This window comes from Anser brachyrhynchus (genome assembly GCF_964034855.1).
Source record: "Anser brachyrhynchus genome assembly, chromosome: 7".
Taxonomy (NCBI): domain Eukaryota; kingdom Metazoa; phylum Chordata; class Aves; order Anseriformes; family Anatidae; genus Anser; species Anser brachyrhynchus.
This window is the reverse complement of record NC_137701.1, coordinates 3,362,200-3,385,823: the sequence shown is the minus strand read 5'-3', so window position 1 is coordinate 3,385,823 and position 23,624 is coordinate 3,362,200. Positions and strand designations below refer to the sequence as shown.

General features: G+C 33.0%; 1 protein-coding gene across 20 annotated transcripts in view; it reads right to left on the bottom strand.

Annotated features, from left to right (window-relative positions):
* Positions 1-23,624, bottom strand: part of DNAH7 (dynein axonemal heavy chain 7) — a 118,570-nt gene that overhangs the window by 64,960 nt on the left and 29,986 nt on the right. For 18 of the 20 annotated variants that reach the window (XR_013953647.1, XM_080599851.1, XM_080599864.1 and 15 more), the window contains 16 exons: positions 22,863-23,061; positions 20,682-20,822; positions 18,538-18,750; positions 17,521-17,630; positions 16,855-17,023; positions 15,425-15,527; positions 15,196-15,323; positions 13,793-14,005; positions 11,632-11,730; positions 9,662-9,910; positions 7,842-7,991; positions 7,069-7,251; positions 6,084-6,260; positions 5,617-5,748; positions 4,708-4,932; positions 3,272-3,469 (listed from right to left, as the gene is read on the bottom strand). Coding sequence is in view for 19 of the 20 variants with exons in the window: in XM_080599851.1 (XP_080455977.1) it covers positions 3,272-3,469; positions 4,708-4,932; positions 5,617-5,748; positions 6,084-6,260; positions 7,069-7,251; positions 7,842-7,991; positions 9,662-9,910; positions 11,632-11,730; positions 13,793-14,005; positions 15,196-15,323; positions 15,425-15,527; positions 16,855-17,023; positions 17,521-17,630; positions 18,538-18,750; positions 20,682-20,822; positions 22,863-23,061 (2,689 nt within the window). In the remaining variant the exon portion in view is untranslated. The remainder of the gene's footprint in view (positions 1-3,271; positions 3,470-4,707; positions 4,933-5,616; positions 5,749-6,083; positions 6,261-7,068; positions 7,252-7,841; positions 7,992-9,661; positions 9,911-11,631; positions 11,731-13,792; positions 14,006-15,195; positions 15,324-15,424; positions 15,528-16,854; positions 17,024-17,520; positions 17,631-18,537; positions 18,751-20,681; positions 20,823-22,862; positions 23,062-23,624) is intronic. The other 2 variants (XM_080599865.1, XM_080599856.1) reach the window with 2 other exon arrangements.

Here is a 23,624-nt window from a genome sequence, read left to right as displayed (position 1 = left end):
CCTTCCAGCAATTTCTGCATATAAATTAATGTCTCTAATGAATAGCTTAATCTATGTCAACAGCTGTTGGAGTTTTCAGACCACAACATCTTTCCAGCAGAAAGAGCATTTGATCTTTAACCTCAAAGGAAAAATATGAACTTTTCCACAAAAATGTAATAATGACAGTGCAAAAAAACTGCACAGCAACGTGACTCAATAGCCACATTTCTTCCACTCTTTTTATCAGTTCTAAACTCCCACAAAATATCACTTTCTTAACTACCAACCCAGAAATGAAGTGGGCCAGTAGAACCAAGCCACATTCCTCATTAGAAAGAAATACTTTATTTATGCTTTATTATATTTCTGTCTTCTGTATTTCAGGAAGTCTTCTATGAACAGTTCTTGTTCCAGTCTTAATCTTAACTTTTTAAAAAATTAGTTCATAAAAGTAACTTAAAAACAAAAGTAGGTTACAGAATCTTTAGTCAGTAACTTCATTTACCACAGTAAATTTAATGACACAAAAGGAAGGAAAGGTAACAGATTCAAGACCATGAAACCAAATTTATTTTATCTGCTTGCAGATAAATGGCTTCATGCGGATTGCATGAATCATCAGAAGCAAAACTCTCTACAAAAAAGACACAATGGAGGGCAAAAGAACAAATAAAACCATTTTTGTGCAGCTCAGAGGAATGGCTTACTTCTTCTCTTTTATGATTTACTTAGAGAATCTTATTAGCTAAAAATAAAGTAATAGATTTTCCATATCTCCACTAAGTTATACACTTTTTGCCTCAAAGAAAAAAAAATAAAGAAAGAAACAGCTTTCCCATGGATCTATATGGAGCCCAATGAAAAATGCTGAACTGGAAATCTCCATAAGTGACCGTCAGCAACAGGACCATTATATTGCTACACTTCCCTTACTTATCAGGCTTTAGTAGCCTCTCAGAAAGATTGATGGCATCAGGATTTAACCCACAGTATCTCTCCGATATGTATGAAGAATTAAAAGTTATCTAAACTTTTTAATGTCATCCGTTAGAATCATTTTCTATGTAACCCGTATGGTTTTAATAACCACATGACAAAAACAAAGGAACAAATCATCGGTTAGTGACTGAAGAAAAAAAAAAGGAACTAGTCTATCCCAAAATAACAATGACCCAATCATTTCAAAATGCAAGTAAAGTCTGCTTTCAATTCTACAATGGCATATTCCTTAAGACAGAAGAAATAATATTCGTAGAAATGGAGAAACTAAAAAACGTTAATCGTGATTTCTTATTCTAATACCTAGTTATAATGCTTTTTTACAAGATAATTCCCTTTGATTATAATTTTGTGAACTCTGAGAAATACACTGCATTTGGCTGTACTAAGTCATTATTTATCTTAAATGTTTTTATTATTTACTATCATGCATTTTAATTACCATTGTGCATACAGAGAACCAATACATGTTGCCTCTTTCAGTATAAAAATGCAAACCAATCACTTAAAAAGTAGTTGTCAATGGTTTGTTCTCAGTTCAGTGTTCACCTTATTTATCACACAGAATTCAAATCATACTGAAAGACAATATTAATAATTTTATTGCAAGCTTTTCTATGGCACACACCAGTACAAAGATATGGAAAGGTAATGGGCAAAATATTATCAAATTAGATAGCTTACTTCAGAGAACAAAAACTTGATTTTTTTAAGAACAGTACTTCCATAAATCAGAACCCATGGATTCAAATCAGCCATCCAGTAGATGAGAAATACAATAATTGCCTGTGAAAAGTTTGACTTAGGTGACTTGTCTGCTGTTACAGAGGACTTCTGTCACTGACGGACAGAATCAATCCCCTAAAGCAGCTGTTTCCTCTGAATGTACTGCAAACTTTGAAGTTCTGCAAGTGGAATAGAGGTTCTACATAAAACAATGTTGTTTGTTTTTGATGTACATAGACTAATACTCATAGTAGTAAGACTGGGATCGAAAGGGGGGGGGGAAGTGTACGATCATGTAATTCAAGGGTTTCTCATAATGAACACAAAAGAAATATCAAATTATTGTGTAAGGTAGAATACAATGGCTTCTGAATTCTCTGTTTTAATACCATAATAGACTTTTAAATGTATTGTGTTTCATATACAAAGAATATGCAATACAATATTACTATCCAGGTAAGATGTTTGACTTCAGATGCCACTGGTATAACATAACTTCTTTAAATATTAAACAGTTGATGACATTGCTACCTCTCAGAAAATGAATAGCAATGACACAATTAACTATATTTTGGAAAAAAAAAAAAAAAAAAAAACTTTTTTCTCCTTTTTACAGTCAGATTACCAAGCTTAAAAATCCTGAAACTAGAACAAGTATTAGCATTCTGCCATAAAGATCTTGTTTCAGAAATAGAAACAGCTACAGTCAAAATAGATTATAACTATTATTTATGTACCTTTTTCATTTTCTCTCAAGGACCAGGACAACATGGGTAAAGAATATTTGGCATATTATAAAACAGGACACACAATTGTTTTGATTAAAATTTTCTTTCTCTTGAAATGTGCAGCTGTTTTTCATTGTAATGACCACATACAGCCAACTGATTATCTGAAGAAAACTGCCTGGGAAGATCCTGACTAGCCAATTCCCCCTCTCACTGTAGTCTGTTTCTATAAATAATTCTTTGTTTCTATAAATAATTCTATAAATAATTGCTTTTATTTTTTTGCCTTCATATTTGTTTCAATTACAAGATTCTTGTTCTTGTCTATTTTCATTGCACGGAATTACCATAGTAGAATCTGAATAAAAAAGTTATTAACCCCTAAACTTTTCAACAATATCAGCACACATTTTTTGCTGCTTCCAAGTTTAGTACCTAAGCATTTCTTTTGTTGTTGTTTTGAGCAATCCTGACTGGATGCCTTAGTAGTCTTTTGTACATCAGTGTCTGTGTGGACCATCCCAAGTATATGTGGCATAAAATAACAATGCAAAGTAAACCAATACAGGAATTAAACTGAAGAGTTATTAGCAGCTTCTTCTAGCAGATATTTAGGTGCTGCTTAAGAATTTAGTCTAAGCGCGTGAAGAACAAAAAAAAGATAAAAAGAAAAAATATTCTGCCTTTTGCTACATAGCTTTTGCTTTTTTCCTTTCTCATAATTTCATAATATCCAAAAAATCATGTCTTATTTTCCTTTTATAAACAATGCCATCAAATTACTCCTCATCTAACCCCATTCAACAATCTCTAAAGTCAGTATTAAAAGTACTTACAGTAATATAGGTACTTTTTCCAGTTCCTGTTGGCCCCACAAATATAGAAGGTTTTTGATGCACTGTCAACAATTCCATCAATGCCATATATCGAACTGTATCCAGAGTTGGTACAATTATTTCATTAAACATCACATCTTGAGGTATAGGAGGAGCTGATTTGAGTGTTTCCACCCAGGGTTCCCAAATTCCTGTTCCCTATTTTAATTTTTATGAAAGTTAAATATTTATAATAAATATGAAAAAACAGCATAGAATCAATGCAAATAGGAAAATCAAAGTTCTATGAATTAACGGATGGGTTTATCAGATGATATTAGAAAGGATTAAAAATAATTTCATAGGTTTTTTTTCAACACTATCAACTTAAATATGTTTATTTAACTTGATGCAATGTAGGGCTGTCAATTCAGACTATTTAAACAGAAACGTAGTGCCTGTACCTCAATCATGCAATTACTGTATTACTGAAAGTCAAAGATTTTATCTCTCCTTTTATACCTATACAAGTATTACATATAATACGATACATAAATATGTAAATAAAATAAATATGTAAAAAAGCATATTCATCTTTTTCACAGAATCTTTATTCATTATAAATATCTCCAAATTATGGAATTTGAGGAGAAATCAGTTTTAGTGCCAAAGCTCCACAGCAAAGTTTTCTCCTTTAGATCACACTACTAGAAGAGTCTTTAAAAGATGTCAAAACTCTCCAGCAGAAAATTCATATAACTCCTTATATGAATAATATCATTGTAAACAGTTCTAAAAAAACCTGTATGCTCCTTCCTATCCCCCAAAATCTTGGGATAAAAGTCATGAAATTCCTAGAGATCACTCTCTATTTTCTCTCCTCAACTAAGAAAGAACATGTCTTTAGGGATTATTATCAGAAGACATGAAACCTTCACAGCTGATTGAAATCTCAGCCACTTTCCTTGCCAATATGCAGGAATCATGCACAAGCAGAAATCTAGACAAAACTAATTCTCATTGTACAGCAATGGGAATTTACAGGAACGACAAACTCAAGAAGGGTACATTTAGTTTGTTTTGGAGGTTTTGGAGCATACCAGATAGCATATGTGCATTTTCTCCACTGGAATAGTTGAATCATAGATTCCCATCTTAAGCCCAAGGGAAAGAGGCAGAGGAGAAGCAGCACAGAAGCAGATTTTCTGCCAAATTCTTCTGCTACAACAGGTAGTTGTTCTGGTAGTTGCAAAAACAAGCCTTGGTGCTGTAAGTCCCAGCCAGAACACTGGACCTTACACTGGCTTGTAAGGAAGGATATCCTGCCTAATTCAGTGACAAATGAAGCAGGCAGAAGGAAAAAATAAAATAAAATAAAAAATTACAATACACAACTTGTAGTATTCATAAAAGAGCACTTGAAAATGAGGGGCAACATCTTATTTTATAATCCTCACCTTTTTGACAAACCGATAATCATAAATTGTTCCTTCTGTTGGAAATTGAACAGTGAAAGCCTTTGAAGCATGTCGATCAATACTACTCAACAATTTATATTGTTCTCTTGTCTCTTCACTAATTGGTCCATTAAGCATTTCTCGCACAACTTTGTCAAATTTCAGTCGATCATCCTCCTTACAGCTAGCTCCTACAGACCATATAAGTGAAAATAAAAAAATACCCTAGAGTTGGAATAAAAATAAGAAACATGAATTTGGTACCTGTATATTACAAAGTTCTTCTGCATTGAATCAAAGAAATCTTTATCACAAATTACTATAGAATCATACCATACCAACTTGATTTTATGTATAAAGCATGGGACCATGCTTCTGGTAAAACAGAACACTGTTTATGTTGACTATCAGAATCTGATCACCTTTGATGTGCAGCAAAATGCCTGACATGCTCAGTGCAGAGCCTTTATTTTGAGAGAATTCAAGCATAGACTGGCCTTTATTCAAAAAAAAAAAACCAGCTTATCTTTCTCTTATTCAAAGGCCTACCCCATACATTGATTCATACGTTTATTAGCAGGGCTCTTCTTGAATTGCAATCCTTAGATAGCAAAGATTATCCTATTCCTACTATCCTAGTAATAAACAGATACCAAAAACTGGAGAATCATGCAATTTTCTTTGGGTGATTTTATAAAATTCATTAATTTTTATGAAGACATCAAAGATGGAAGACTCAGCTATGCATCTATTGTAAAGTAGGTATTATATAAGTAATAATATTTTCCTCAGTGGACATTACAAAATATGTATTATAATGACAGAATATAATTATTATTGCTTGTGAAGTCAATTCCACTAAAGCCTGATTTGCAGTTCTCTATTTTGTCTGTTAATCATACTGCCTACCTCAAGCCAAGAAAAAACGTCATGGTCATTCATAGCTTTAACTTTGGTTTCATCAGTAAATTCATCCATCATGCAGTCCATCAGATTCATTAGTGATCGAATTAAGTTTGTATCTGAAGTAGGAGACAGTTCCTGAAAAGAAAGAAGAAATACTCTTGACTGCAAGTGTGTTTTACTCACTGAAAAGAGACCACTGGATGCTTTTTTATTAGTAGTAGTATTTTTAAATTTTTTTTACTCACTGTGGAGATAACAAAAAATCTGTAGGTATGTGTGCCTAAGATACATTCAGAACCAAGTTAATCATACAAACATCTTGTTCACAAACCTGCTTCTTAAACAGTAGTTTAAATATATATATATATATATAAATAAAAATTAACATGGCCCCATTAAAATGAATTATTCCTTTGGCACTTGGAATTGAACGTAATTCATACACTGATAGATTCTCAGAAAAGCTCTACCTTTGTGTGTTTCCTAATAAACTCAAGACAGAGTGGAGCCATTCTGTCAAACAGGCCTACTATAAATTCTTTATGAGTGGAGCTGATTCCTGAAGGTACTGTATTTAGCCATGACATCATTAATGGTCTCCAGCCTAACATATGGGGTTCCATGTAGACCATACCACACCTTGAAACCTAAAAATAAAGAAATGGGTGCATGTTATCTTATGCGATCTCCAAAGTTTTTTCTTATCTAAAAGAAATTAAAATATCATTCAATGTTTAAATATACAGTTTCTGGGATTATTAGAAGTTGGTATGAAGTGTACAGTGTGGTTCTGTAAGCCCTGAGACAGATGATCAAGATCAAACTTATCTTTATCCTTGAGCCAACAGACCTAATGTCAAAGAGATTTTCCTCTTAAATAGTATGAGTTCCCAACATTAAGGTCATAAAAGATAATAAACTGACTAGTAGTCCAACATTTAATTTTAATTTTTAAGTTTTATAACAGTTTCAAGTAAAAATTCCTTTCCTGTATGTCTATGCAGATATTCTGTTCTGTTTATATTATTATCTGAACTGATACATTCAGGAAGAAATGTTTGCATTTCATAAAAAGGAAAAAATAGGTGTAGTAGAGATAGGTAGGTACCATAAATGTAGTAACTGTTGGTTTTATTGGAGTTTGTCCATGAGATTAAAGATTTCTCCATGAATTATTTTATTTTTCTTGTCAGGCACTTACAAAGGCCAGACTCCAAACAGTTACAGGCTCTTCAGAGGAACACAAAATTTCTCACAACATATTGTGAGATTATGAAAATTTTAAAGAAAACCAACCCACAGTGTCCTTTATTTGAAACATATATCAAATAAATACAAACTTAAAATTATTCTTCTCAGTTAAGTATTTTTGAAAAATTAGAAAAGAAAATCTTCACTGTATACCTCGATAATGAAAGATAATTGTAATGTGTAATTCAAATACAGGTAACTTACAGTAGCAGGAGAAGCAACTTCTAAATCCATTGGTTCAAAAATAAGGCTCATCTGCTGTGACATTTGGATGATCTCTCCACTCATAAGGCACAACTTTTTATTATCATCGAGCACAGTATTCATATTCTCAATCCATACTGCATCCACTGGTCCATCAAAAATCAGCCATTTCCTATCTGGGGTCTGGTTTGAAAAGAGAGAATGGAAGGAAAGGGTAAAGGGAAAAGGGAAATCAGATATTTGTATTTTACTTAATTACGTATACTGTAAAAGAACTATTTTAGAACTAAAATTGTTTTACACACACACACAAAAAATGAAAATATTCTGAGTACAGATTTGTATTGACAAGTAGATTCTGAAATTACAATCTATATTCACAATTTAATTTTATTTCTTTGAAGCATATACTGTAGTTAATTACAGAAGGTTAATATTTTTACTAGATTCTTACAGTTACACTTGCAAAGCAGTACTTTGCTTCAGTTAAACTGCAACATATTCAAATACTTTGACTTATGACAAAACAAATACAACTTACCAGTGCATACAATACAACTCCATGCTCACCATGAAAGTCAATAGGACTAACTTAAGAGATATGTTGATAGAAACCTAAATGTCATGTTTGGTATTTTAGAATATAAGCAAATAGTCATACATTTCTTACAGCAAAACACAAAGCAGTTGTGCAGTTCTGCAAACACTACTAAGAGTAAACATATGCATTGAAAGGTCATTTCTCACAAAGCTCTAATGCTGTTAGTACTTACTGGGGAAGAAGCAAATGCTCTGAAGCTCACTGCTAGGATGCCATCTGACCATTCATGTGAAACTGCATCAAATTGTCCATATAGCTGACCCATTGTTATGGATTTGGGATTTAAAACAGTGATCTGAACTTTGTTTTCTTCCATCAGCCCCTAAGGACATAAAAAAGACACAAAAGTAATAAAATCTGTTAATACAAAACATGCCATTTATTATGCCATACTTTTGATTTTGAATTTTACAGGTATTAAATCTTCATAAAACTTCCAGCAGGTTAGAGAGGGAAAGACATCATAAATATTACATTTGAAAGATGGTTTACAAATGTATAAAGACAATTATCCCAACTTCATCACACGTAATTGGAAGTATAATTTTAGTACTGAACAACAGCTTGATAAAAAATAAAATGGATTTATTTATAAAAATGGATTTACTTAAAAAAAGGGATTTATTTATTTTTTCAAGTGTCTTTATTATTATTATGTTCAGATTCCTAACTTTCTGTGAGAAACCAGGAGTTTCAATTTCTCATGTATTGGTTCTGGAATTAACTGTGACACTTGATCCCACTTATGTTATTCTTTACAGAAGTGATTGGTCATTTGAAACATAATGAGAATAATTAGCTGAAGAGGAAATCTTTCTTCCAAATAAAGCTACGCTTTTAATGATTGTCATTACTTTTGAAAGGCTTGCACTTCAGAGTTTTCTTGATTCACTCTTACTATCTATGACCCTGGCGTTGGCTGCATGGCCAAATACCAAGCCCAATACACAGTATTTGTAAATACAAGACATAATGGATACAGAGGCCTACTGTAGTTTTTTGCATGTTTGTAACTATCCTTCACACTGATGGCAAGACTGCTCGGCATGGCAGAAAAAGAAGGATTTTCATTAAATTTTGACATTCACTTTGCGCTGTTTTCTGATAGCATAACGTGGCATTTTCCAGGATATGCAAAACGCAATGAAAAACTGAAATTATTAAAATGCCTAGAAGCAAATAAAAGAACTAAATAATTTAATGAAAAAGAAATACTCCTGTTAGACTCCACCAATGTACTTTGTAGAAAATTTCTTTTCCTTATAATGCTAGTGCTAGTAGTGGCTGTGAAGTGTATCTTGTTGGGAAGGGACATGAGAGTAAAAATCGAGAAAATATGTAACTACATAGCCTAAGGCTCAAACACACCCTGACTGTATGACCAGTTTAAACAATCAGAATGTTTGTAGCAAAGAGAAGGAAGAAAAGGTGTTAATTTTATCAAAAGGAGGATCAGACACTTGTTCCCTCTTCTCTCTGTTTCAATCTCAGGTATACTGCACTCTGGTATAAATTGGGATTATTTAGTTTCCACATTTACATGGTTTTATTATATTTTTATCAGAAAAACTTCAAAACTTTGTGTAAATTGATCAATTTGTTTGGTGTAGTTCTAAACAGAATAATCTCTTTTGAAATAGAGTTTAATATCTCTCATGAATAAGTTGGAAAGCTGGTACAAAGCTGTCACAAGGAAAAGTTTATCCTAAAATTTAAAGTAGCTAATTCATTCCTTGTCCAATGTGATTAAAGAATTCAGAGAAAATTCCGTATGTAGAATCATATGAAATACGTATCTCTAAAATTGGTTCATCTTGTCTAATATGTCTAAAGTTTGAAAGAAAAGCTTCTCAATCTGTTTTCAGTTTTTGCTTATACTGCTCTAGAGTTTCCTAGAGTAAATTTCATATTCAGTATAAATACTAAAATATTTTTTAAAATTTGTTTGAAAATAGTTTTCACCAAAAATATTTATAAAATATGTTTAGATACCTTCTCACATATGTCTCCCAGTGCTCCTGCCAGAACTCGGTATGCACAAGTTTTTCCACCAAAAGGTTCTCCAACTATCATAAAGCCATGACGCACAATCATCATCTCATATATCTGCAAGATCTTCATAGTAAATAGATCAGTCATTTGCAAATTCATAGCAGCACAGTTTGTTTTGATGGCTTCCAATAGGTCATTGTAGTCTGGTTTTGGTAGCTTCACACCAGGAAACAAATCAGAGGTAATACCCTATCCAAACAATTAATTGGAAAGTACACTTATTTTCACAGTCATTTGGTTTGAAACTTATGCAATCAATCCTTTGTCCTTTAACACTAGGCAGACTAATATCTATTTTGATTAAAATAATCATGAATTTCATATCACCCTTGTCTGATCTAAAATTGATTTCATAACTTATTAACGATATTTATTTCATGTACAGTTTCCATGTTTACCTGTGTACACAGAAGAGAACTACCTAAGCATGCTCTTTCCTGATAAATACTATCTTTCTATACTAGCTTCTATCAAACTAGTTTATAAAGCTTGTAGTACTTAGAAAGTTGAACAAGCTTTTACCTTTCTCTCTCAATAACTGAAAAATAATTCACAGAAATCTAAATTAAAAACCAAAGTTTCTGCATTTTTTACAACAAAACAAGAGAGATTAAAAAAAAGTTGTAGAACAAATTATGTAAAAGAATCTCTTTGATATCATTTTATTAAGACAGACCTGAAGTATCAACTCTGAAAGTAAAGATTACTTAAAGAACTTTCAAAATAAAACATTATTTAGAAATGATGATGACAATAATTACTGGTGAACTTAGAATCATATTATTTTGACATTTTTCATGTTACTGGGTATTTTAGTTTCCTTCTAACACATACTTTGGTTTTCATTTAGCACTGTTAGCTTCCAGTGTTAAAATGTTAATGACCATAAAACATCCTGACATTAAAGCATATCTATTATTAAAGTATATTAAAATACATGCCTAGCATTCTGTGCTACCAGGGGCACATTTTCCAATCAACAATGACAAAAACAGGGCTTTTCCAATTAAAATAATATTTCCCAAACAGAAATAACCATGAAGCTGTGTTCAAGGTGACCAGATTTTTTTGTCTGAAACACATTTGGTATAAAACTTCTATTACTCATTCATTTATCTCCTGCATTTTTTTTCACACTGTCTGTTAAAAATTAAAGAGTTATGCACTTGTGCTAGTTTATGGTCTTTCTGTGCCTAATAGATTTTATAATTGAGATAATGAGAGTAAAAAAAAAAAAATCTATTAATGTTTTCCTTCTTACAATGTGGATGACATAACTATGGCAATATGAAAGAATATCATATTAAAAGAAACCAGTTAGTATTGGTGTAAGTTTTACTGCTGGATAGAATGGTCTCCTTCACAACAGAGCAGGATCAATGTTATAAAAACATATTGAAAAAACATATGAAAGTGAAAAATGTATAGTATTACTCATAAATATACTTAATTTCTGTATACTAAATTATTAACGTTGCTATTCTTATTTTTAAAGACTGAAATTCAAAGAAACAACTAGTGAAGATGCTTCAATTTTCACAGACAAATTCTCTAAGCTTATCTTCACTATTTAAAAATTTGTGAAAATATGCTCATGACTCAATTTCAGGAAAAAGTGTGTAATTTAGGTAGAACTTTAACTAGATCAGACTAACAGTGTCCAGAGACCTATGTTCAGTTTCTAACTCACTACTTTTTCTGTATAACTTTGGGCAAGCCAGTTACCTTTTCTGTACTTCGGGTTTCTAATTTTTTCATAAAATTCCTATAGTAAAGAACTTCTGTATTGCTTTTGGGCCCTCGTGGATGTTTTATTATCAAAATGATCCAATTTTATTTAATTATAAAATTACACAAAATAAGTATTATATACTGAAAATATAATTGCAGCTAATCTTTATCTTTTCTACCTCAAAAAGTGGTAAATCATGAGACAAGAATTTAGGCAGGTTGACATCTGTAATGGATCTAAGTAGCAAAATTTCTTCATCCTCCAATGGATATTTCAGCTAAAAAAGATATAAAATAATGTTAGTTATTTTTATATGTTTAGAAAACAGATGTTAAACTTGTAAGTTTTACAGAACTGTTCTTGTTGTGCATCTATGTAATTATTTTGGCAGGTTCAGGTCCACTGACACTAGCACATGTTCTGGATGTATGTTTATACTTTGATATCAAAGTGTTTACAGGGGCTTTCTATAGTCAGGACAATTTCACTTTATTTTATGCCCAGTTATGGCTATTGTTATAAATTTAATATTCTTTTTTTTTTTTTTTTCTAAGCAATTGATTTCTTGCTTTATAAAGTATATTCCTTTTTCTTCCTAAATAGGACAATTTTTCCTGCTTTGAGGTAAACCTTCAGCCTTCAAAGAGGAAAAACTAAAAGTTTGCATAGAGATATGTTTCCTAGAAATATATGTGCATGTTTTTGCCATGATACACAGCTTGTTTACTTTTTTGTTTGGTTTCATTTGTTTATTTTGGGGAGCCAGGTTGGCAATAGGATGATTATAGTTTAAAAAAAATGGAAAAGAAAAGAGTTATAATTTATATTAGTCTACCTAAATAAAAATAATTGAATAAATGAAAAGACAATATATTAGCAAAATCTTTGGTCACCAGTGGGGTCCCTCAAGGCTCCATTTTAGGGCCAGTCCTCTTCAATGTTTTTACAAATGATTTGGATGTAGGACTAGAAGGTGTTTTGAGCAAATTTGCCAACGACACCAAACTTGGCGGAGTTGTGGACTCGGATGAGGGTGGAAAGGCCTTGCAGAGACATCTAGACAGATTGGAGAGCTGGGCGATCACCAACCACATGAAGTTTAACAAAAGCAAGTGCCGGGTCCTGCATCTGGGACGGGGCAACCCTGGCTATCGGTACAGACTGGGCGACGAGACACTGGAGAGCAGCCCCGCAGAGAGGGATCTGGGGGTTGTGGTTGACAGCAAGTTGAACATGAGCCAGCAGTGTGCCCTCGCAGCCAGGAGGGCCAACCATATCCTGGGATGCATCAAGCACAGCATCGCTAGTCGGTCGAGGGAAGTGATTGTCCCGCTCTACTCCACGCTGGTGCGGCCTCACCTCGAGTACTGTGTGCAGTTCTGGGCACCACAGTACAAAGAGGACATTAAACTGTTGGAGAGTGTCCAGAGGAGGGTGACGAAGATGGTGAAGGGCCTAGAGGGGAAGACGTATGAGGAGCAACTGAGGTCACTGGGCCTGTTCAGCCTGCAGAAGAGGCTGAGGGGGGACCTCATCGCGGTCTACAACTTCCTCGCAAGGGGGAGTGGAGAGGCAGGTGACCTATTCTCCATTATCGCCAGCGATAGGACCCACGGGAACGGTGTTAAGCTGAGGCAGGGGAAGTTTAGGCTGGACATCTGGAAGAGGTTCTTCACCGAGAGGGTAGCTGCACACTGGAACAGGCTCCCCAGTGAAGTAGTCACTGCGCCAAGCCTGTCTGAATTTAAGAAGAGATTGGACTGTGCACTTAGTCACATGGTCTAAACTTTTGGGCAGACCTGTGCGGTGCCAGGAGTTGGACTTGATGACCCTTATGGGTCCCTTCCAACTTGGGATATTCTATGATTCTATGATCTTTTCATTCGTTAATAATGCACTTTAAGACAATACACTTCATTCTAAACAGTTTTTCTTAAAGACTAGAGAGATTGAAGTCACATTTGGCAGAGACTTATTGGAAGGAGTTCACATGCAATGGGAAAGGAATCTGAGCTTGTTATGAAAAGCAGAGGAAAGCAGTGGCCAACAAGCCAAATACAACTCTCTGAATTTCCATTTATCTAGAATTTTTGAAAGATAATCAGCACCATAGGCCTGCCATTCTGAGACAAGTGGTTGTGTGAATGGTCCATTAACTTTCTCTCTTCTTGACTTTCCTCAGCTTGTGGAAACATAGCCTTTTTGTTTTCATACATATCACGAGATGAAATGCTCAACATCTACTTTCCTTTACATAGAATAGCATACCTTCTGTTATGAAGGAGCCACACTACTGACTAAGTTACTGGGTTACAAAGAAAATTCGAGAAATCATTTACCTTCAGGTTACCAGCAGCAGTGAGTACTGACTTCACAGCTCTCATTCCATAATCATAATGGTGCTGAGAAGACAACTGCTCTGAACACAGACGGTACGTAGCAACAATTTTTACTGATAGAGGTCGAGCAGTAACAAAACCACAAGAATACAGAACTATCTCTGCAATCATGGCATAATCAGGAACCATCATAGCTACTGTTCTAAAGAGAGCCTATCAAATATATAAATGAAAAATCACATAAGAAAAAGTTACACATTATTATATATAACTTTTTCTACAATTACATAAAACACTAAATCTTTTCATTATTTCATTAATTCGGTGGTAGCCAATTTAAATTAATTTAAATCATTATAACTGAACTACAATATATTCAATGTTTTTCCATAACCACCTAGAAATACTTTAGTTTCCATTGTGACAATTCATGTTTGTCTTCATGCTTTCTTCATTCAAGATTAACAAAAAAAAAACAACACACAAAATGCCACAAGCTTTAGAAGGAATAGGGAAATGAAATACAACTGCCATAAACGAGTTGCTGCTGTCAGACTTCATGTACTAGCATTGTTTACTGCAGCCTGTGATTCAATTTTACAGTAGCTTAATCAAACAAGCATCAGAATATTTTCAAAGTTTCCACTGCTTTTCATATTCTACCAACAAGTTTTTGCAATTTCTTCTTTTTCATCTACACAAGCAATGATTTTGAATCCTGTATTCACAGTATGTGTTAATGAGTAAAGTTCCCAGACAGTTCTGAGAGATGTTTACGAAGGTTGTACATTATCTTCATCTTTATTAATTGATCAATATATTTGCTCAGATTTTTGTTTCTTTCTGTAGATATATGACAACTATATTTAAGGGGTAAAAAAAAAAAACAAAAACACAACATAGCACTCTTTTAGCAATCACAAATAGGACAGAAATCTCTTACATTACAAATACCACAAGTCCTGTCAGATCAAACTAAATCATCTGTCAGAAATAAAAAAAAATAAAACCTCAATTTTTTATTCAATATTAAGATATTATTTACTGTTTGTACATTATAAACTGTTCATTTTTGAACTTTTAGGTGCTTGGGTCAAGAAACACAAGGCTTTTTTTTATTTTTTCTTTCTATCCTGAAAGACTGATAGATGTAGAATAATCCAACCATTTCCCGACATTTTTAAATTCATTGTATTTCTATTTTTCAGTTTAATTTTTCTTTACAATTTCTTCTTCTGAGAGAAGATGATTTTTACTTTAGTATAGTAAAAAACTGCTTAGATGAACTGAAGGTAACTGATTTTAAAAAAATTCTTTATAATTTCTGTATTTAACCAAAAAAATATTTTTTCACTTTCTGTATTAACTATTAAAAGCAATAAAATGACAAGTGCTAGAAATACCTTAAGATTGTCAGGAAGCTCTGAACGCCCAGCATAGCCAGGATTCATGGTAATGAAGACAGCACACGTAGGGTTCAGTTTCAGTTCTGTTCCTTCAAATACTAATAAATCAGACCCTGAATTAATGCCTATGGAGAAATAAAAAATAATGTCACTGTTGGAAACTTTTTGTTGCATCTTTATTCCTTTTTATATGTAAGAGAAAGTTATGGTTAATATAACAGTTTACCTCTTTGGATAGTAAAAATCTGCTGAGCAACAACTGAGAGTACTTCCAAATCAATCCTGTTGAATTCGTCAAAGCAAGCCCATGCTCCACAAGACAACAAGCCCTAGAACAGACAGACATAAGATTAATTTATTGATGACCACCTATTCTGGGCATACCAACACTGATCAAAGTGATTCTGTAACGAGAAAAAGTTTTAACTTGCAAAGGAAGAACTCATATCTATAATCCAGAGCACTTAGTTCTCAGACTCACTCCCAATAGCAATTGCTCCAAAAAGAATGATATTTAAAAAGTTTGCTCCCCCTCCCCCCAAAAAAAGACAAAAAATCTTGTATAAAGTAAACCAAAAAAAAGACAAAAAATCTTGTATAAAGTAAACCAAAATTCTAATTCGTCTGTCATATTCAAAGCGCCTATCAAATACATACAATTACAACGTTTTACCTTTAGAGTCAGTATTTTGCAGCTGAACAAGGGGGAAGATTTCACCTCTAAACAAGACTACAAAAAACTACTCTTTCTCTTCTTTTCTGTCTATGCTTGACAGGGTTTAAAGTGACAACAGGCAACATAAGGAATTCTGCAGGGCTAAAACCAACGATTTAATTTACAGTACAAACAAAAATGACAATCCTTTTACAACATATTACAGCACGACATGTTGTAAAGTGTAACTAAAGAGCAGTTCTCTTTTCCTACAGCTCTGCTTAAATTATACATCTTTTTTGAAATATGCTCCCCAAATGTACTGTTTCTGTAGTACAGATAGTCTTTAGACAGACAGCATCTTGTAATTTGTTAATGGTTATTCTAAAATTCCCATTTAAGATGAAGAATTTTGCCTTCATCATTTTAAGTAAAAACGTTTAATTTCATTTATTTGGGTGATTTGCTGTCATGTTGAATTTTGAAGCCACGTTATATGGTTTCAGTGCCACCTCTGACAGAGAAGAGAAGAATGACAATTAGGAAAGCATATTTTCTCTGTTTTTGCATCATTCCAGTCCACAATAGGATAGTTTGGAATGGCACAGATGGTCATTCAAGATATCAAAATGGATATGCTTGATTTATATAATATAATGGCTCTCACCAGTTTAAAGATTAAATTAAATCCCAAGTCCCCTAAATTTGCAATCATTTACTAAAAATGTATTCATTTAAATAGCATCTATGTTGCCTATATAAAACGAAATCATTATGGTATATTTCATTTTTTAAAGCACAGGGAAAAAAGAAAAAAACAAAATTTTGATACTTCAGGGGGATTCTTATGTAAAGTAAGAGCTACCTGCACAATGCTAACATTAAATAGGGGCCTGGAAGTGGAAGAAAAATACATTTAGGTCTTAAGAGCACTTCAAGTGCCAAAGCAAACAAAGGGATTTAATAAGACTGAGCATACAACCCTCACGACTTATCCAAACCTTAAAAAATTTTCCTAATGCAAGGTAATCCAGTCCATCAGAACAATTGAAAACCACACACTGCTTAGCTACAGCCTTTGCTAAATCTTTCGTAGTTTCTGTTTTTCCAGTTCCAGCAGGACCTTCAGGGGCACCTCCAAGATGTAGGTGTAGTGCACCAAGTAATGTTCTGAAAATAAAATAATAGAAAAAAAATGTACCAATTTTATGCTATTTTTCTATCTGCTCCAACTTTTACCAGAAACTTTTAAAAATTAGTTTCATGTCTGCATTTTCCTCTGATGGTATAATTTGCTTGCTCTTGGCAGCTGTACTCTACAAATATATAATGACATATTAAGTTTACTGGAAGTTCAAAATAGAACTTACTAAACTTACTAAATAGAAGCTTGCTAAATTTACTAAATTTTTCACTTATTAAATTTGATCCTCTTGTAATTTATCACCAGTTATAGTGTTACAAAAGATCTATTTTATCACAAATTTAAATTAAAGTATTCATACAGGACCAATTCTAATCAACAAAAAGAAATATATACCATTCTATTTATGCCTATTAGAATATCAAAAACACAATCCTGGAGTTATCTATTCTAGGATTAATTAAAATATATCAACTAAATACATTCTTGCTAATAGAGCACATTTAGTAACATGTAGTTTTACCTGTAGCATCTGTCTGTAAGTGGAGTAATAACCAGCCTAGGTGTATTGCCTAGATATTCATATCCATACCTCAGTCCAGCATTGATCATCCTTGTTTGTAGATGTCTTTCCTATGAAACAAGACATTGATTATAGAGATGAAATAAACAATTACAAAATAAAATAAAATGAAATAAAACACACGACAATTCAACATTATTCCTCAAGCTCATATATAAGCACAATGTTATTAAAAAAACAACTGGCCGACTACTCATTGCCTTGAAACAACTTCAGTGTGACCCAATTAAACAAAAATATTACCGTTCAATAGATACTAATGTATCAACATGTAAAAGACCATTTTTTCCACTGATTTTTATCTAAAAAAAATATCGTACCAACCATATTGCAGAGTAAAACTGTCATGTTTAGCTACTTAGAAAGATAATCAGCTTTCTAAAACGTGACCAGAAGTAATCATGGCCAATAGCTGTAGTAATGTTCAATCTGATGACTCAGATATGGCAATACATATACGTGTATTTTAATTTCATGTGCAATGTCTTCTGTATTATGGAAAATCTTGTCCTGATGAATACAAATATATTTGTATTCAATCAGTATCTAGTATAAACATCATTATTTTTCCAAGAAGTGTAACACAAATATAATAATATTGACAATAAGTCAGATTAAATGTTTAACTGTCATCCATATAACATTTTTTATTCTGCAGAATCAAAAAAAAAAAATACAGTCTTTGAGTGAACAACTTTTGCCTGTAATCCCCCCCTGCAGACTCAGCAAATGCACTGAGACCCAGCAGTGATGAAAAACTAATTTTAATTAAAAACTGTTTGTGTTTGGCTATTGGCCATTTTAGTTAGGAATCCACAGAATTATCTGTTAGAGGTATACTCTTATCAGCAGAAATTCTCATATTAGTGTAACTATTCTCTGTGTCAGCACGCAAACAGAAATTGAAAAGCTGTGAACAGAAATTACCTTCTAATAGGATTGAGAGGTATCACTTACCTCCCAGTAGTATCTAAGCTGACTTAACCATTCAAAGTCACTCTCATCTTTAACTTTCTTGCTTACTAGAGATGCAAGAACATCCCTAGCATGAACATCAAGCACAACAAGTGCTTCTAATGTCACTCGATTCTGCTTAGACAGCTTTCCTCGCACCAAGGTGACAATGTCCTCAATCTGTCTATTATTCTGTTCCAGAAAATCCTCTAGTGCCTGGGAAGAAAAATAAAGTTAAGAGATTGCATGTCTAGTCTGAGGCATGACTATTTTTTCTTATATTACTCTTATTTCTCCATATTAAAATGTTCCTTCATGCTATTATAATAGTACAATGTCTTTCGTTCACTAGTGTAGTTCAACAGTGTTTTTTTGGCTTTGTTTTCTACTTTTACAGTATCATATGTAATACATCAATGATACATATTTGAAAACAAAACAATATACATTTTTTTCTTCCTGGAATGCAGGAATAAGTCCTTCGCTTTTTATAAATTTCACATTAAGAAAATGAAACTGAATATATATATATTTTTAAAAATTATAGATTTTTAAATAAATTTTATAAATTTATATTTTTAAATATTTATAAATTATATTTTATATTTATAAATTATAAAATTGTATAAATTATAAAATTTTATTATTTTTTATATTTTTAATAAAATATTAAAAATTAAAAATTTCACGTTAAGAAAATGAAGGAGAAAACCCTACCTCAATGTTCTACAACAGTTAGAAAAAAACACTATCTATAATTCAAACAAGTTAACAAGATAATTTATTAAACAGGAAAGACCCAATTAAGGAAAGTACCATGATAATACTTAGAAGTTGTGAAGTGCCTTACTGAACTTACATAAAAAGGAAGACACTGAAAAACACATTGGAGTTTGACAGTTAGAAATCCATATGTCTTATGCACTCAAGGGCAGACTCTTTTAGGAAGCTGTATCCACTGGAGGTCCACAGTAAGCTTGAATGTTCTGAATTTTTACAGAAAAGGTCCCAACACTATTTTGTTACTGCTCTTCTGCAGGACCCAAAAATTAAATGCTGAGGTGAAATAGGACAGATCACACAATGCCTTTATGAAAACGCATGCCAGAGGAATCTAGCTACTCTAGTACAAGAGCAGCAGGACTGATAGAAGAGAGTACTATTTGTAAGAAACTGTCTACATATACTTTAATCCAGATAACTAACACTCGGTGATTTAACTTAAGGAGGCAGAAGCTTAGACTCTGTGGAAATGGAGTTTGAGATGCGCTCAGCATTTACAAAACACTCTTGTTTTTATCCATCTTAGTACTCTATTCGTTTTAATAAACTTGAATCTTTGATGTATCTGCAGCAGTTATCCGTTCAAAACATTTAACTAAAAAATGTTTGAAAGGAGCATGCATATGTATGCATGTGCATACATATGTGAATAAATATTTAATCTTAATGAGTGACTTTAAATGATATTGGCATCTTGTCCCAGAAAACACTGAAGAGCTTCTGCTAGAAAAAAAGATTTTTGTTGCCATGTGCACAGAGTATATTACCTTTGATGTTAACAAGAATAAGGTAGGATGCTGTTTATTTTACCCAGGATAAAGCTGCAGATTCATGCAGAATGCAGTATTTCTGTCCTGTCATGTGGTCACTGATTGTCTGTCACATTTCTTATGCTTTAGTATAAAATAGAGGAATGATAAAGAGAAAGAATTGAAGGTTGTAAAACGGAGTTCTCCCTGTCATAGATTTCTGACAGATCGTCAGGAGATGCAAATACCTTTCCACTCCCTCACTAAAGACAAGCCCTTTTCCCTCGCAGAAAAAAAGATTTTGGGGCTGTAGTCAGATGGGTAGAATTCTCACTACTGCAGAATTTGAGTAAAAGCTATAGTTATGACAAGTTTCCCTGTATGTCCATGTACAGAAAAAGCTTAATACAGACAGCACAAGAGGCTTTGTCTAGACTTGGAATGACAGCTCAAGGATAGAATGTCTCATGTCTCAGAATGGCTACATCCAAAAGGAAATATTAATTTCAAAATCTTCGAGAATCACTGTTCAGGTATATCTTTAAAGTAGTTATTCAAAAGATTAACTATTACATTCATCCAAAGAGGTTATGACCAAATTTAAAATATTCTTACCTTTTGGCCGTTTCTAATAGACATCTCTACCTGCATTGTCCAGAAAGTTTGGGATACACAAAGAACTGTTTGTCCAGGCCACTCTCGTACCCAATGAATACGTGAAGTTTTTGGATAAGCTTCAACTGCATCCCCGATGACCTGCATAGGAGAAAAGCACACTATAACCACATATAAAAACAGGTAATGTTCAGCTTTAGAACTAATTTAGGTTAGGTTGCAGTACTACGAATCAAATAAATCAGCCTCAAATTTAACTCTGTAAAAATGAAATCTTGCAAGCGAATCTCTTAACAAAGTTTAAAAAAAACAACAAAATGTCATAATATGAATTAAATGATCACACAAAGTTTCTGAGAACTAATTTCACAACATTTTCTAATATGAATTATGCCATTGGCAACAAATTTTTCTAGCTCCATCTACAATGAAACTAGAAAACAAGTACTAATACAATTTAATTAGAACTAACACCAAACGGAAAGTTGTTTTTTTTTTTAATCTATTCAATCTACCAAAAACTCAGAGCTTATAACTTTACAGTTCATATTATTTAAATTTATATCTAACTTCAAGTATATTTTCTGATAACAGAATGATGAATCTCATTCTAGAGCTGCTCAAGGATAACCCCAATGAAACCAAAATTTGAAAAATCTTTCAAATGTCTTTCAAAACTGTTTGTTTTTCCTGCCATTAACAAAACCCCAGTGAAAATAAAGTCTTATTATCAGCAATAGCATCAATAAATCTACATGTCTCCTCAGAGAGTCAGTGTGAAACTACCTTGATGAAAATCTGTCATTCATCTTGCTCTTCCAAGCCTTTTTGCTTTTAACAATCTATACACATAATAAGATGAATAACACATGAGAGAAAAATGTATCTGTCTTGACACTAAAACTATGTAAATATTATATGTTTCAGATCATTATTAAAGTTCTGTAGTCAAGGGTGAATACAGATACATGGTGCTTAACCATTTCTTATTTATATAGCTCAGTTTGCCCATGTCTGATATGCACCAAATATGTGGTTATTCACTTTTTAATGTACTGATATGTCATTACTATAATTAAACTGTTGTACTGTAAGACAGTGTTAGGATAAGTGTATGCATTTAATTACCTCTCTTGACATTGAAAAAGACTGCAAAAAATGACAGAGCTAAATATATGATATGACGACGAGACACCGTGAGGACTAGAACAATACATACTGGAAGTAGTCAGGCATCCTGGTAAGGTAGTCAGAATTAAGAGGAACATTAAAAGGAACATTAAAAGAGAAGGGAATTCTTTAAACTTGTCACTTAAGTACCACATCTGGTGTAGAACAATCTCTGACAAAATAATCCTTGGTACAAGTGTTTTTGGCTGTACTATTTCATTTTCAAGAAATTTAGAGAAGTATAGATGCAGAAATTGACAAGAGAAATTAAAAAGAAAAGAAAAAGAAAATAAAAAAAAAGGTATAACCTTAAAAGACTGAATTCATTGTTTTAATGTTCATGCTATGTGCAAAGAATAAAAAGTAGTTCCTGGATACTTAAATGCCTACTGGAGGAATCAGGGCTGAATGGCATTAGCCTAGGAAACGATTAGATATCCTCACTTAGAAATACGCATTAGAAATGTCAAATGTAAATATGCCAAAATACATTGATACTTGGAAGTACTTGATCTCAGACAAAACAAATTTCAATTCAGCTGATATGTAATCATGGTGATTTTCTACCCCCAGAAAATATTAATGCTTAAATTCAACAGACTTACTTGCTTAACTTTAAGCATGTGTTTCCACAGACTTTACCACTCATTCTCCTGACACAAGGACAAAATACCATAGAATCATTTAGGTTGGAAAAGACCCTTAAGATCATCAAGTCCAACCGTCCATCTAACTACCAAGTCTACCTCTAAACCATGTTCTTAAGTGCTACAGCCACACGTTTCTTAAATACCTCTAGGGATGGCAACTCCTCCACTGCTCTGGGTAGCCCATTCCAATACCTAACCACCCTTTACATGAAGAAATTCTTTCTGATATCCAATCTAAACCTCCCCTGGCACAATTTCAGAACATTTCCTTGTGTCTTTTTGTCTTTAGCCAGCTACACACCAATCATCTGACTGCTTTTGCTATGTTTTGGAGAACAAAAATAAAGTTAGAACTTGTTACCTTGTGGACAGAATTCAGCATAGTTGCCTCCAGTTCAACCAGCCATTTTTCAACTTGACCTCTGGCTTCAGATGTTGAAATTGTCTGCGTGAGTTCCACAGTCTCTCCTTCACTACTTTTAATGTGTGTAATATCTAGTACATCAGTAAACTCTACTCTTGCAATTCCTTCAAAACACTTTTTCAGGTGAGGTTGTACTCTAGAAAGCAAAAGGAGTAGTATTAGACAGCTTCTGACATTGTTTTCCTTGCCAAACTTACAAAATAAGATATAATTTTAAAAAAATAACAATTTAAAAGAATTTACTTAAAAGACAACTTCAAGTTTGTTAAATAGAAGTCTATCCTCAACAATAATTCTTGTGTATAAACACCCTAAGATGCCTTGCTAATACCACACTACTTTTTGAGTTTCACTTTTTTTTTTTTCCTCCTCTGCTCATGGTGAAAGCTATCTTGCTTAACAAGATTGCTTCTGCAGGAACCTTTATAGAGTTAATTCTATTCAGTACTAAATGGACTTTTGCAGTGTAACCTTGACTGAGGCTGAGGAGTCAAAATCTCAGAGTGTTAGAACACTGAAAAAAAAAAAAAAAAAGAAATACTTCCACTAGGACTGCACCTAAAAAGGAAAAACTCTAGTTAGCTGCGTATAGATCACATATGATCAGCTTTCCACTGGGAAAAAACAGGTATGCTAATTTGATGAATTATTATTTGGACTTCTGATTTTCCTGAAAACCAGCGTACAGAAAGGTTAATA